General features: G+C 41.9%; 1 protein-coding gene across 1 annotated transcript in view; it reads left to right on the plus strand.

Annotated features, from left to right (window-relative positions):
- The first annotated feature begins 5,422 nt into the window (after positions 1-5,422).
- The window catches only part of CNTNAP5 (contactin associated protein family member 5), a 264,807-nt gene continuing 253,871 nt past the window's right edge, over positions 5,423-16,358 (plus strand). The window contains exon 1 of the mRNA XM_071746754.1: positions 5,423-5,944. Coding sequence (XP_071602855.1) covers positions 5,869-5,944 — 76 coding nt within the window. The 5' untranslated portion in view covers positions 5,423-5,868. The remainder of the gene's footprint in view (positions 5,945-16,358) is intronic.

Below are 16,358 nucleotides of genomic sequence, written 5' to 3' on the forward strand. Positions count from 1 at the left end.
ATGTCTATTCATTATATGTCATTATTCACATCAGTGGCATGGCAGCTATTATAATTCCATGACTGAATGACTGAATTTCTTCAAAATGGAGACTTGATATCCACTAATGAATGATAAAGCAAGCTGCCTTCTTTACATTTGGAAATAGACATTAATACAGATAACATTATCTCCCTTCCAACTTTGTGGTCTGAACTGGAATGTGTGTAGAATAGAGATTTTTGTTAAAATGCCTCTCTACCTCCTGTGATTTGCAGACCAGGCAGACTCTGGGCTTTGACTTCAGATGGGACTCATTATTATGGTATGTTCCTAGGAGTTAGCCAGCTGTTCTCAAAGGATTACATCCATCTTATGACACTTAAGTGTCCAGGGACCTTTTAGGGGATTTCTTCATTCTAATTTGTGCCACTTCAAAACATCGGGAAAAAATGGCAGAATTTAGTTTGTGTATGAGTTCTTTCTTCAGGGCTGATTGTGGCTGATTAGATCACAGAAATTAATTCCATGTTTATGCAAACACCTCATGAAGTACATCCTTCTATTGGACACTGCTGAACAGCTGGTTCTGGGACAAAAAAGGCTTCAGGATGATGCTGCACTTCAGTAAAAAAATATGGTATCATTCAGGAAGCACTGTGCCTGGCCCAGCTGGAACTGACCACTGTGTTTCATAGGGAACCAGCACAAAAAACAGACCATGGATGCTGTCCTCTGTGTATTCTGAGTCTGTCCTAAACTGCAACATAAAATGTCACAGGAATTTCCCTAGGTATGAGTATGTCCCATGTAAGATGGGATGTAAGATGTTATTGATCTTTTTAAGTCTGGTCACTGTATCTGGCTGTTTTTCTAGGCAGGCATGACAATGTAATGAGTGTCATTATACCAGTGGACAGGGGTAAAATAATATGGAGAAAGATGAGGGGAAGGAAGAGGTGATCATAGAATCATAGAATTGGCTGGGTTGGAAGGGACCTCAGAGATCATCAAATCCAACCCTTGATCCACTACCGCTGCAGTTCCCAGCCCATGGCACTGAGTGCCACATCCAGTCTCTTTTTAAATATCTCCAGGGATGGAGAATCCACCACTTCCCGGGGCAGCCCATTCCAATGCTTGATCACCCTCTCAGTAAAGAAATTCTTTCTAATGTCCAACCTAAACCTCCCCTGGCACAACTTCAGACCGTGCCCTCTTGTCTTGCTGAGAGTTGCCTGGGAAAAGAGACCAACCCCCACCTGGCTCCAACCTCCTTTCATGGAGTTGTAGAGAGTGATGAGGTCTCCTCTGAGCCTCCTCTTCTCCAGGCTGAACACCCCCAGCTCCCTCAGCCTTTCCTCATAGGATCTGTGCTCGAGTCCCTTCACCAGCCTGGTTGCCCTCCTTTGGACCTGCTCTAGGACCTCAACATCCTTCCTAAACTGATTTTAGTTCTTTGTCTTCCAATAATCAGTGCATAGTTTGACATCTGATTTCTTTGAATCTAATCTCAGTATGCATCTCAAAAAAGCTACTGCCCATCAGATTATCCCAACAGATCATTAAATTTTCTTATCCTCTGGATTTACGTATGCTGTGTAACTACCCAAGGATAATGAGCAGCCTGGTGTTGCAATCACCTGGTTGTGGTCAATGTTTTTTATGAAAGCTCCCCCCATATTCTCTTTAATGAATGAGTCCTTTCTTTTCATAGGAGAACTTTAAGGGGAAAATAAAAATATAACCTTTTTTGATCAGAAACATGGTATTCTTCAGAAAAAGTCCTAGTTATCAACAAGAAACAGCAGTATGTGATCTAAAAATCATGTACAATAAAGTTTGTGGTAGTATGTGCTCTTCAAAATTCATTTACGCAGTGCTGTTCTCCTGCTCTGGGTGCAATATGATTGGGGTCAGGCAAAGCTTCCAGCTGCAATTACTCAAACAGCTGGATTGACTGAATTCATGTTCTAAACTGTTCTTGCTTCTAGTGGCAAACTCAACATGCATTATAGTGGTACTAACACTGTTTGCTAGGGAAGCAAACAAGTGTATCTGATCCTCAGATAAATATTTAAATAAAAAAGCTTTCTCCTTCAAAAATGCACACCCTTATTTCCCCTGTGGCAGCCAGGGTTTCCTGATCTTCCTTATGTTTTCATGTCCTTGGGTTGTTGTCCTATGCATATTCTCTCATCTAATTCCCACAACTAGTTCCTTCTGCTCAAATAACAGGGCTCCAGACTGGCAGAACAAACTTGGATAGGACATTGGGTTGGGAAACTGAAATGCTGAATTTCAGTGATTTGCTGCCTGCCCTGTAAAGCCAGTAAAATAGGAACAGCTACTGATCTAATGCTGTTTTTTTTTCCTCTCCCTCTCATGCAGGTCATGCAGTACTTGTGTCCTGAGCAGCATTTATATGGACACTCAGCTGCCATTGGGGAGGAGGACAATTGGATGACCATGTTAGGTTTTCTCACCCAGAGCTAATGTCACCTTTTTTATAAAGTCCCAAGTGACCTAATCATGATCTACACTTTCTCTGAAGTTAAAAAGGTGCTCACACTATCACAATGACTGCAAATGCTGAACATGTGCCAGACAGGAGGGTATTTCTCCTTATGCCATCTGTACCAGATGAGGCAATGTTTTTTTCTCTTGTTTAACAAACAGGGAATGAACACAGTCATGGCAAAAGGTTATAGACAAAATGTGGCAAACAATAGGTAGGAACTGAAAGGAAAGATCTTGGGGGTCTTCACTGTTAAGGTCAGCATTGCTTTCATTGAGGAGGAGAAAACATGCTTCATTGAGGGGGAGATTTAGAAAAGAGCTATCACTGGGTTAGAAAGGAGTAATCACTACATGTGTAAGAAAGCCAAGGCTTGCAATGCCTCCAGTGGCAGCCATTGCAGTTATTTTGAACAAGGTCCAGATACACTAAAACTGAATCAACAACTTAGTTTTCCCTAAACGCAGGGTATTCAGTTCTGTGGCTGAGGATCAGCCACACTTTTAATCTGAACACTTTTAATAGTGATTAATAAACTTACTCTAATAAAAATCTTGCTGGTTAAAAGCCCTTAAGCATGACATTATTTACATAATTTCCTGCAAAGAACAGCTGCAGAGCCCTCCACTCTGGTCATAACTTCTCAGTTGTAGTGCTCCAGCACCCAAACATTCACAAATCTTAAGGCACCTGCCTGACATTTATGATTCAAAAGAGCTTATGGAAGATGTGTGCCTTGGGCAAACAAGCATCTCCCAAGTGTGAGTTGAAAACTGATGGTGTTACTGGGGTCAAGGTCCTGCAGTCAGATCCATACTGGTGACCATGCACTGGGGTATCTGGCAGGATTGGGCTCATAGTTATTGATAGCTTTTCATTAGTCTACATGGCTCATTTCCACATCTGTTTTCCTATAAACAAGCCACTAATTAGTTCAGTGAGTCACTTAAAAAGTGTATCATTGTGCCAGATAGTTTAAAGAGATGCTGAAAATATTTCAAACACAGTCCATTAAATTTTGATTATTTTTTTAAAGAAAAGCATGCAAAAAAATAATCCCTTTCTTCTGAATCCCTCTGCTAATTTCAGAATTCATACTTGCAAATTGTGACTGTGTCAAAGACTTGTTTGTCTCCAGTGGAAATCCACTCTGGCTTCAAGCTTTCTGATACATTCTGCTTAGCTTTACTCAAGTGATAGCTCTGGAAGTGCTGCTAGCACTTCTAAAGCTTGATTACTCACCTAAAAAAAGTCAAGTTAATAACATAATTTTCTCAATACTCTAGCCTTCTGGCCTAGTGCAGTAAAGCAATTCACAGTTTCTAGGCCAGAGTCTTCTTTATGATCTGTTCAATTTATGGAGCAGATGAGATGATTCTGACAGGGATCAGAAAGCCTGGAGGTGAGACCCTCTCTCTCCCCATCCACTGAGGTAAATGAGCAAAATGGGCCTGCTCAGAGAATGTCTGAGTCTTCTCCAGGACCTTTGGAAGGGACAGCAGACACCTTATGTAGACACATTAGCCTTGGACTGACTTCCACCCCTAGTTTTTGGAATCTCACAGGGCTCAGGGATAAGTGAAGCACAGAACAGAAGTCTTTGCATGAGCAAAGATGACACCCTGGTGTGTGCAGTTGTATTTAAAGCTGAAAAAGAAAGACTTGGAGAGCTCATTAGGCTTTTAAGTTCCTCCTAAGTCTTGATTTTTGTCTGACTAACTCCTTTATTGACTCTGACTGAAAGCCTCAGTGCTAGGCAGCTATCCTTCCTGTTTAACCTTGTGTCACTTATAACAACAGAAGGTGAAATAATTGGGTCATTTTTTAAACGTGAACTTTTGCTTTCCAAGCTGCCTGCTCTTTGTAATCTGAGATAACCCTCTGACACCTCTCTTTGATATAGCACCTAATCACAGCATCCTGCCTCCACCCTCCCCACTTCTTCATGTGAAGCTTGCAGCACACCAGCAATGTATACCATTGGCAAGTCAGGATGGTTTTGTTGAACAGTCTATTTCTTCTGATTATTCCTCACCATTGTGGGGATTATGGCCAAGGACCAGAGACTTTAATGATCCAAAAATACAGATTGCAGATTACAGCGGAATCACTAATGCAATTTTGGCCTGACTTTGATGCAATGCCCTGTTGATATGGGCTGACACACAGCAAAGCAACAAGGTTAGATCTGAGCAGTGATTAAGTTCGGGCTCCCCAAAGCATGTTACCTCCTGTGTGTGTGTGTGTGTAGGGAAAATAAACAAGGTGCCAGCTCAGGGCACACTCCAGCCACCTGCATACACATGGCAGGGAAGGCATGATGCTTTTTGAGCTCTGCTCTGGAATATAATCCTGGCCTGCTCAGCTGTTGAGCAGTAAGGCAGTCAATCAGTCAGTCAATCAATCAATCAATCAGTCAATTGTGCAATCTGTTTTTGTTAAGCATCATCCTTGCCAGCAGGGGAGTGGGTTGTAGTGCTTGGGTCTGGCTTGGTTCCTCTTGGAGTGGGGGTTACACAAACGAGAGCTCTGGGGTGCTCTCAACTTCCAGGAGGGGTAGGCAGGGAGTCTCTGGATCAGCCACGACAGGAGAAGGGATCAAACATCATCCTCGTCTGAGGATCCATTCGCCCTCCCTAGGGGTGAGATTAAGTGCAGGACCAGGGTTGGTGTTCATCTGGCTCTGTCTGCACTGTGTGTGTCGGGACGTACATGTATATAACATATGCACATATAACATATATAACATACAACATATGCACCTGTAACCAAACAAACAACTGAGCTGGGGGCTCTTTAAAATGTTCCTGCCACAGCGGTACCCAAAGGAGGGGGAAAGGGGAAAAAAAAGAAAAAAAGAAAAAAAAAAAAGGAATTTTTTTTTTTTTTTCCTTCGGGCATCTGATTTACTCCGTGCCTCTGATGCTCTGATGCTTATCAACAACGCGTGAAGATTGCAATAAGGATCCTCCCTGGAAGGCGAGGAGGAGTGACTTCCAGGGGGCTGGGAGGAGGTGGAGTGCAGCGCTGCTCTCGCCTATAAGGAGGTGCCCAGCTCCCGGCTGCTGCTTCCCAGCCGCATCTCGCAAGGTGAATTTCAGCGGTAGCAGCAGGAGAGCAGAACTGGGAGCGAGATCACGATCAGGATCGGCTCGGGCACTACCGCCGGCATTCGTAGCGGCTCCGCCGAGGGCCGTGGAGGAGGGTCCCTTGGCCGCCCCCGGCTCCGGCTCCCCCTTCACCCGGAGTGCCTGGATGCTGGATGGAGTAAATGAGCGGAGGAAGAGGGAGCGCACAGAGGCTGAGAGGCGCTCAAAGAGCGGGACCGGGAGACACAGGCGGGTGGCTGTCTTCTCTCTCCGGGGCTGAACATGGATTCCCGAGCCCTCGGGGGCTTCACCCTGATGCTCTTCAGTTTTTGGCATCTAGGATTAACTGCAACAAATTGTGAGTAGCGGAAACGCAAAGGAGTTGCCTGGGGTTGGGGCGGGGACGGCGGGCAGGGGGAGAAAGAGAGGCGGAAAACTCCACGAAAAAGCGCTTTATTGCAGTATAACCTCCAAGAAAGTTAGCCGGGCTCCGGTGTGCTGATGGAGCTTAGAAATGCAAAGTTGCGGCCAGATGCAGGGATTGCTCGCCACCGTCCTGCCGGTGTGAACGGGAGCCGCTCAAGAGCCGGCAACGAGCCGCTCGCAGGTTTTCCCTCATGGTTTTCTATCCTTCCGCTCGCCGCATTTTATTTTTTTTAAAATTTTTTTAATTTTTTTTTTTTTTTTTTTTTTTTTTTTTCCGCCTGTGTCTCTACTCCTGGCCCTGCCTCTACTGCCCGCCGCCGGCTGGGACGGGGCCGGAGCCGTGCGCCTCTGCCTGCCGGGCTGGAAGGGCTGCTCCTTCCCGCATGAGCTGATGCTGCCAGGGTCTTGCGGGCGCAGCCTCGCTCCAGCCTGGCGGAGCAGCGTTAGTAGCACCAGGGAGCCTCCCCCGACCCGGCCCAGCGGGTACCGGCGGTTCCCGCAGGCGCGGCTGGGTCCCGAGGCGTGCTCGCCATTCCGCCCCCCCGCAGCATCCCGGGTGGGAAATCACTGTTGGCTTTCTCTTCCTCGGGAGATGCCCTCGTAAGTTTTCCCCGTATCGCTACTGGCCCTAAGGGTGGTGCCAGCGGGCGGGAGCCTCCCTCCCGCCGGGCTTTGCAGTGCCGCCGCTTTACGGGCGCTCCGGCGAGGGCAGTGCCGCCGGTACCTGCAGTGCCGGGTGAGCCCTGGAGCTCGGAGGAGGGAGGGGAGGGATGGATACTCCGTGACCTGCTCACCGGCGACAGCACGGGGCGGGGGCGGCCGATGTCGCAGAGAGCGGGGCCCCGCGGTGCGCGGCCTCCCCCGCGGTGCGCGGTCCGTCGGGCGGAGCGGGGCGGGCGGTGCCCGTCGGGGCGCGGCGGGCGCTAGAGGGCGCTGTTGCCCCGCCGGCGGCGCGGGGCGGCCCCGCTCCCGGCCCGGTGCCCGGGGCTGATGTGCGAGGCTGGCGGTGCCCGCCCCTCCTGCCCGCTCGCCGGTCGCTTCCGAGCGAGCCCAGTGATGAAGGCGGTGAACTTTTTTCTTAATTTTTTTTTCCCCAACTATTTATTTTTTTCAATTTAATTAAATTACGGTTAAGATGTTTCAATATTGTGCACGAATACTAAATGGCAGGCGATTTAAGGCTGAGTCTTGCCATTACTGATGCACTCATAAAGTTAATTCCCAACACTTAAAAAGAAACTCTGCATTAATGAGTTTTACTATTTCACGGGTGACAGTTTAATTTCCCAGTGCCAATAAACATTTCCATTGAATACACACTGTTTACTAAATATTTAGGAGTGAATCTTTTTAAAACATAATGATCAATGGTTTTATTATACTGTACAGATTTTACTTATTCATTGAGCAATGAATTAGCATGGAATCAGCTGTAAGTGCTTTCCCAGGAGGCAAGTGAAGGAGCCTGTGAATCTCTAATAGCTACAAGTTCCCTAGAAACCTCATTAGATTCGCATGTGAAGATATCCATGTGCCTGCACGGACCTCAATAATTGCATCCAGTATGAAAATTCATCACCTTCTTAAATAAATCATCTCTGTATGTTGGAGCTCAGGGAAGCTGTGCTCCTTCCGTATGGGACTAAGAAAGCTTATGTGTGAGCAAAAATGTTGAACGTTATGTGCTTATAAGTAGTATCTTGAAGTATATTTAAATAGCTACATAAAAATACCTTTGCTTTTAAGGATTACTGAGCTCCCAGGTACCCAGTAAACTTTTCAAAAGGAGAAATTTCACGAATAGGAACCTTCAGCGCAGGTCACTGTTGGAATCTAAGATCCTTCTGTTTGAAACCCCAGGTGCAAATGGAAAAGCATTTTTTCTATTCCTTCCTCAGTCTGAACACTTTGGCAAAGGGAACTTTATTCAGATGCCTATGCTGGTTTTTACGGGCTACAGCAGGCTTGTTTCTGACAGCTTTTGCAAATGAGAACAGAGCTGGGGACAGCATTTACAGTGGAAATGTACTATGCTTCTGGAAGGAAGAATGCAGCTTATTTAGTTTTTTTCCTAATACCTAACATGACATTAATTTGAGGGTTTTTTTCCTTGTTTCTAAATAAGAAACTCTTGAAATATTATTCTCTTCTCATTTACTTGGTTTCAGTAAAGTGAAAATCCTGACTAAGTAAAAATCCTTCCCCTCTACCAAGATACTTGGTTCCAGTTTCCTCTTTGATAATAGTTTTTAATTAAACAAAGAATTGCTGAAGAAAGTGCTTTGAAACACAGCTACAGGCTAGGGGTCAGTAGACATCATTATAAAGATCAAAATTACCAAATGCTAATAAAACATAAGAATTCCTCCCACTTAGCTTTTTCTAATAATTTATTATATTATGTAACTAGAGTGGCAATAGCATTTCTCCCTAGGATACTAATTACTAGAAAATGAAGAAATAGCCATATATGTAACAATGGAAATGGATTGCATATGATGCCTTGGGGAACTAGAACTTGTACATTCATCATGTAGGCAAGGAGATACAAAGCTTTCCCTGCTATATAACAAATTAATTGCCCTTTAGCAGTGTATTCTATGATCTGTAAACATCAGTACCTTTTACAAGCCTAGATTTCCAGTTTTTAAATGCAATTTTTTTCTTCTTCCATTTTAAAGATCGAGGGAAGGGGAAATAGTGAAAATATCTGAAGAGAAATTAACTTCGGTTTTCCCCAGCTGCTTTGATGTTGCAGTTCCGGACTAGTCTGCAGCTGCAGAAAAGAATCAAAGAACCTCAGGAGTGTGCCTGAGGTCCTCCACTTCATCTGGTGTCATTTATCTCTGAATTTTTTCCTATTGTTATTTTAGGCATTATGCTCCCCCTCTTATTTATATCTTTCTTGACTGATTTTTCTCAGACCGATTTAAACCAGTGGCCAGATGTATGTAGCCGATTACAACACCACCTGGAGAACCAGCACCTTCTCACTCCTGTTGCACAAGTTATTCTCAGAAATTATGTTTCTAATCCCAGAAGGAGCTTCCTCTTCCTCCTACAGAATCACCAAGATTTATTATCCCAGATCAGTAGCACTTTATATCTGATCATGAGACTCTCAAACCTTCCCCTTAAACCCAGTCAAAGCTGCAGAAATTGGGTGTATAGTAGAATCAGATCTCCGATTGAACTTCTTACTGAAATCTATTCTCAGTGTATCATCCACTGCTCTGAAGTAGATTTAGATGTGGCCTTACAGTAGATGGTCTTTAGAAGCTCTATTCAGGTAAAAGATAGGTATTGTGTGTCTGTGTTTCTATTGTAAAATAGAAAAAAGTGATCCTTTTGGATTTGAAGAAAACATACAGGTTTTTTTGGACAATGAGACCTCATTTTTTAAAACGCAGCTTAAGGCAAAAAAAGCATTGACTGTGATTTTTAGTCCTCATTTACTGTGATCCAAATTGATGGTAATTCTGCAGAAGTCAGACAAGTGTAAGTGAAAACTCACAGGAGAAAATTTGACTCCAGATACTTGAGGCCATCAAGATCAGTAGGTGCATTTAGGATTTGAAATAACACGAATGAGACCTGACAGGTCAACAGTGGCAAAGGCAAGAGGTCTGTTAAATGCTGACCTTTCTACTCATGTGGTCAGAAATGCCAAGTTTTGAAGAGTTCTGAAATAAGTATAATATTGATCATTTGATCTCTGTCTATGGCTTATTTGCCTACAGGCTGAGTAAAGTGGATCAGACATATCTCTGGCTTTTTCTCTGGCTCTGGTACTGAAGCATTCTGTACAAGAGACTAGTATCTAGGCCTGCTTTCCTCCTTTTAGTTTTGTACAAGGAGAAAAACACACACACAAGTCTTCAAGCTTTTAGATGCAGCACTAAAGAAACGGTACAGAATTATGATATTTCCTGAGAGAAAAGCTGTGAATGAGATTCCTGCTGTGGAAAAGTCTGAGGGACTGACTTTTGCATGTCTGTCATTATCTAATATTAATATTAGTTTGATTCCCCTAATACTCCTTGGGTTTGGATCAGTCTTAAGGATAGTCTTTCCATGGACTGCAAGGGTCATGGATTCTGCATCCGCTAGGCAGATGGCATTGCCAGCCTGCAGGAATTAATCTGGGGTTATTATCATTGCAGTGTCAAATACATTGTTGGCATTTTTATTTTTTTTTTTCTTTTAGTGTAGTGCAAATGCAGAAGGATTTTTCATATAAATTAACGGCAAGAACAAATTGTTTTCAGATGTGCATGTTACAAAGCATAGACTTCAAGTGGAAAATATGGAGATTCTGGGTAGAACAACAGACTAGTGAAGCTCTCAGCACATGGTAACTTCGAGCTTCTGCCAGCACCACAGTGAGTGTAGGACTGGTGAATGGTTTTTAATAACTATAATGATTGTTTTATCAAAAGGAAACCAAGGCAGCAAATCATAAGTAAGCCTGGAGATAAGTTTCCACATTAATTATACGTTTAAGTATGAAAAATAAATCCTTTAGGGTCAACTGAGTTGATCCCATATGGTGCACTCATGTCCCATAATCTGTTGTTAGATCATATTCATATTTGTCCTGCTATATATAATTGTTTCTAAATCTATAAATTACTCTCCTTTTCATCTTCCTCTCCCTCCCCTTTTTCTTGCTTCTATTTGAAGCCAGTGGAGTTCGGGCAGCAGAATACTGAAAGGAATCCGAAGGCAGTGGAAGTGTGGGATGGCATCTATTTATTTTTATCCCCCAAAATGCATTTTCTACACATGTGACAGGTTTCAGCTCATTTGCTAAATTGGAATAACTGTCTTAGCCCCCCTGCTCTGGGAGAGATTAGAATGGGAAAAACACAGAACTGCATGGTGCCAGGTAACCTGCTGTGAAGGGTTTTTTGGCTTGGTTTTTTTGCTTGTGTTTTTTTGTGGTTTTTTTTAAATAATCTAGGACTCTTCAGGATTTTCCTACTCCCAGAACTGGGGGAAAATTATTCTAGTCCAGTACCTCCAGTACATTCACTTTTTCAGGCTGCTGCTGTCATATTCATACAAGGGCCACATTTATATCATGTATTTATGATGGGGTTCTTGCTGGACAAATTTCTTCCTGGTCTGTGCAGGATGGAAGGATGCAAAAGAATGGGTAGATCTGCATAAATATTTTCTTTCTTCTATGAGTAAATTGTCTTAAAGAGACATGGGCTGGTTTTATTCAGTCTTCACTAAGCTCCCTCTACTGACACCAAGAGAAGAGGGGATGAGAATAGTGAAATCCTGATGTAATAAAGGTTTGAAGTTACAGGAAATTCTTTAAGGCTTTGAATGCATCACTTGGTAAAGTGGGAAGCATCAGTAGACCTATTAACAAGTCTCTGTAGAGTCAGGGGAAAACAAGAAAATTTTTGTACACAGTACTAAGCTGATATCATTGATAATTTATTTCCTTGTATTAATCTTATCTCTGCGTTTTCCAATTGCCCTGTGCAAATTCTTGTGGGCTGATAATGCCATCTGTTCACTGGATCGGTGCAACTGACAATGTTTTAAATGATGAAAACAATGCAATATAGAGTGTGGAGGAAAAAGGAGATGCCAAAACATTGATTTATTTTTATTTTTAATTATCTGCTCTGTTAAGGAGTTACAAAAAATAATTTGTAGTTTATAGTATGGTGATCTGTCTTTCTAAAGGGATATATAGAAAATACTTCAGATTTGAGCTGGAATTTGCTCCAAAATAAAAGAAGAGATAAATAAAATGAGATATTATGAAGCCATTTGTAAATTTCATGAAGGATCTTGCCTGATTAGGAGTTCCTCTCCTAGAATAATATTCTTCTGTCTGTATTTTGACTCTGTGTGATACTAGCTCCTCTACATTTTTACAAACATATGTTGAAACTCAGATGACTTGGTCCATCTTCTATAGAGGTTTGTGCTCAGAGATTATCAACACAGGTTTTGAATAAAGCAGTGGAGGTCTGTATGAACCTGCCTATTTACAATACTAAACAGATATTAGAGTACTGTTTTCTATGATTATTATCCTAAATAATATCTGTGGTAGCATTCTGGGGAACACATCTCTTTGACACTGGTGCTTATAGTTTAGCATAGAGTTCCAGTGTATGAAGCAGAATGCTATTCCATATTAACCAGAGTGGCACAGTAAGACTCGGCCTGGAAAGGAAATTGTGTGCATTTTCATTCTGTTTTATTGTGTGTACTAAGGAGGATTGAGTGTTGACCCCTAGGAATTCTGGAATTTAAATTTTTCCTCTAAAACTGGTTTTATTCAGTGCACCGTGTTGCCAATATGGTAGTAAATAATAATAATAATTTTCAAATGGGTAGAATCCTCTCTTTGTTCCCAGCTGGGCAATAAGGAGTTGATAAATGCTTTGCTGCATGGATAAGAATTGACAAGTTCCATTTACTTCTGCTCTAAATGGTGAGGCATTGTTCCTTGATGGCATTGGTTCTTCACTGATGACAACTCATCAGCAGTCCCAGGAACAGAGACAAATACCTTGATCACCAGTGACATAGCTGCAGTCATTCCCAGATTAGTTCAGTGATATCTCTATATGTTTGGGCTTAAATTGCCCCCAATTCTGATGTAGGTACTATGAACCATTGCTCTCTGTTCTCCTTCTGGGTCATAAAACTAACCTACCAAGCATTAATAAGGCTATTTTTTTTCCTTCCCTCCATGCAAATTTTTCACTGCAGCAGGAGGGAAAATAGCATTTTTTCTTTTTAGTGGACAATATCTGATGTGTCTATAATGTTATACATAAGGAAAGGAGCAGGAGATTCTGTTCTTTGTAGTTTAAGGCATGAGGTCCTAAAAAGGTCTTCTTGGAATTTCCCATTACTAGTGGCAGCTTCCTAATGCACTCATTGAGGAGGTCTGAATTAATGGTCCAAGTGAGTCATCACTGAGCTGTTAGGAGTAACATATTCATTTGCAGTAATCAAGATTGATTTACGAAGAGGAGAAAAAGGACTATATTTGTTATGAAAATGCATGTTGCAGTTTCTTCTCTGGATGAATAATTCATCTGCTTCTAGTATCCCTGAAAACAAAATGTGTGCATAAGAACCCATTAAAAAAGTTAATCCCACAAATGGCTAAACGTGGAGAAAAACAGCTTTTGTTTTAAAAGATTTGCTCAAATCTCCTTTAATTTGATTTGCCAGTGGGCTATAATTTAAGCCAAACAAGTTAACAGCATTACATACTATATGAAAGCCTAAATATTTAATAGATTATGAAAAATGCGTGCCCAAAACTAAGGACCACTTGTTCCCCATAGTACGGAGGGTAAGCTAAACCCACCAGAAACAGCAGGAAAAAATTGAGAGGAAACTTCACTTCACAGGCTATGGTCCTCTAAAGCTGGCCTTGGGAACAACTGTGCACAACTATTCTAAATAATTTTCTAAGGAAACGACCTCTATGAGCCATGCTAGTGGCTTTTTAATAGCTGTAAGAGTCAGAGCAGGTGCTCTGGAACATGCAGGATGCTGCAGACTCAGATAATCTCAGAGGAGATCTGTCAGCAGGAAGGGGAGCACTGGCACCTCTGTGGGGACTGGTGCTTCAGAGAAGCTAACCTGTTCTGTCTAAAACTACTGAGGAAGTCTCTGAAAAAAGAATATGAACTTGAATGGATTGGATCCTAGGTGGGCATTTTACCCCTAGGCTGCCATACCCTGTATGGTGTAGCTGATTTGATAATTAATTAGACACTAAACAGGCAAGGAGGGATAAACCTTACACAGAAAGAACAGTGCAGTTGGGTTTTTTCATACCTGCCCCTCAAAATTTAGAGGGGTTGGTTTTTGTTACTATTTTTAACTTTTCTATCAGAATAGTTTGCATTTTGATTTTAGAGGAAGAACCTCCTTCAGCAATCCATAGCAAGATTAAACAGTTATGGTGTTTTTCACAGAGAATGTTTGTTTAGAAAAGAAAATGAAAATTTGATGAATTTTAATCAGCTGTAGCTTGCAGCATTCAAATATTTATAGATTATCAAATTCCCTTTTCCCAGCTCTGCTTCTGAAGTGCAGAGTTCATCTTATATATAATATTAATACTCATTATTCTTGGACAGTTATTCACTGTATTCTTTTACACACTCAGTTAATTTAGGACCTGGTCTAATCTTCCTGAAAATGAAGGGAATGACTCATATTTGAATTTCAGATCATTCGTTCTTCAGAAGTCAGTTAATCCAGTGTGTAAATCCTTGTTATTGTTCTCCTCTGAAGTTTATTTTCCTTAAAACTTGTCTGGTAATATATGCAATACAAGCTGTGTTTGTGCCTGTCAGTATGAAGATCTATTAATTTTCCTGATGGTTGATGCTTCTTTGGAGCATATCATATGAGAGAGCATTGGCCTGCTCTTCTTTCATATTCTATGTCAACCTTGTATCCAACTTACTGACAACACAGTAAGTTACACACTTTTGCATTTTTCTTTGCATTTTTTTATCAACACTTGTTCTGTTTCCTGGGTCCTCCTGTTGAGGTGAATACTAGCCACTATTAAGACTGCATTGCAATAATAGTTTTTTACACACATTACTTAAATGCTCTGAAAAGCTGACAGACCAAGGCTATTCATGGTTGCCTTCTGCCTGGAAGGTATGAGCTCATGTTGCTGGTGCTCCTGAATAGACGTGAAGGCTTCTTCCAGCTTGGATAACATATAGCTAGCTTTTTGCTAGTAATATTAGGTACATGAGGTTGCTCATGACAACGTACAAAAGCTGTCATAGATCTACTTAAAAAAATTAAATCCCACTTTTTTCCCCATCTCTAGCTGCCTGCTCTGAAGAAATGCATTGAGTCGTTTCCTTTGTTTTCTGTCTCAGTTTCCTGGTGGCGAGCTCCTGTATGATTTCTGTGCTCTAGGAAAGCCACTAATTATGTAAGAGTTTGGCTGTGCCATTTATATGAAGTATGTAGGCTGAAATATCGGGTATTATGAGAAGTGAAGGATGAATGAAATTGGGCCAAAAACTAGTACTGTCAGTCATTCCCGAGTTCCAAACTTCCCTAAATTACTTACACATTTTAACTATAACATTAGATTTTTTTGAAATTATAAACTCCTCTCTTAAAATGTACATCTGGTAGCTGGTACTGTTCCCTGGGACCTCCTCCAGAGAGGCTGTGCAAGGGTCGGAGCAGTCTATTTATTGCATCATTATGAGCTTGGACTACAGTCTCCTTTACACACCTATATTCATCAGTGAATATTTGCAAAAGCCCAAACATTTTTTCAGACAAGCAGCAGAGATGTGCTTTTCATCTGTGCTTTTGCTAAGGAGCTGCAGTTGGCTTTGTTGGGCAAGATGAAAGAGGTGGCCTACTTTCTTGAGACCTCAGCAGGATAGATAGAAAAAAGATCTGCTCACTAAATGATGTCATTTTCCACTTTTGCTTATGGAAGGAGGTACCAGCCTCTGTGACTCATCCCATTTCACAGCAAATACATGTTATTTCACCTGCTCTGACAGGCCTGATCTAAACCCTACCAATTCTGTCAGTGTGTCTGGACATCAATGACTTGTGTGAATTAAATAAGGAAGTCCTGATTTGACAGCCTTTCACTGATTACAAGCAGACAATGAGTCAGAGCTATAACAGAACAGATTTTCCTCCTACCCAGGCCAACCTCCAGCCCCTAACCTTAGCTGAATCTGATTTATAGTGCCTGTTTTTTTGCAACTTTATCTAATTAGCACAGGCACTGAGGTCACAATTCTAAGAGACTTTACATGGGAGCACCACAAATACAAGTGCAATTATCTGTTTTGCTGTTGCACTGAAAAATATTGCATCAAAAAATTAACATAAAACCCCCAAAGTGTGAGGATGACAGTGTGGTCATTACAGGAGAGGTTCCATCTTCAAACTGGAAAGGCTAAGGTTTGATGCTTGGCTTTTTGAAAATTTTCATGGGCATCGTTAGATGGCTTCTTTGATTGCTTTCAGCTTGAATTTACATGGTTTATCTCATTAGGGCTAAATGTTCATCTGTTCTAGTGTATACAGAATTACACCTTAAAACAGGGTTTGGAGGAAGAGTACTGCCCTTGTGCTGGGCAGTAACTTAATATGAGCAATAATGCTGTTAGCACACTTCCTCTGAAAGTACTGACTGCACCAAGAAATAATGGAGTCTGTAATGCATTGTGATTGTGCTGGCTTTCCCTGGTGACTTCCACAGGGATCTGTATGCATCGACTTTGAGGATCTTTGTGTAAATCTACAATTATGCAGTTTTCAATGTGAGAACTATGGCCTCATTG

Source organism: Heliangelus exortis, chromosome 6 (assembly GCF_036169615.1).
Source record: "Heliangelus exortis chromosome 6, bHelExo1.hap1, whole genome shotgun sequence".
In the NCBI taxonomy this organism is placed as follows: domain Eukaryota; kingdom Metazoa; phylum Chordata; class Aves; order Apodiformes; family Trochilidae; genus Heliangelus; species Heliangelus exortis.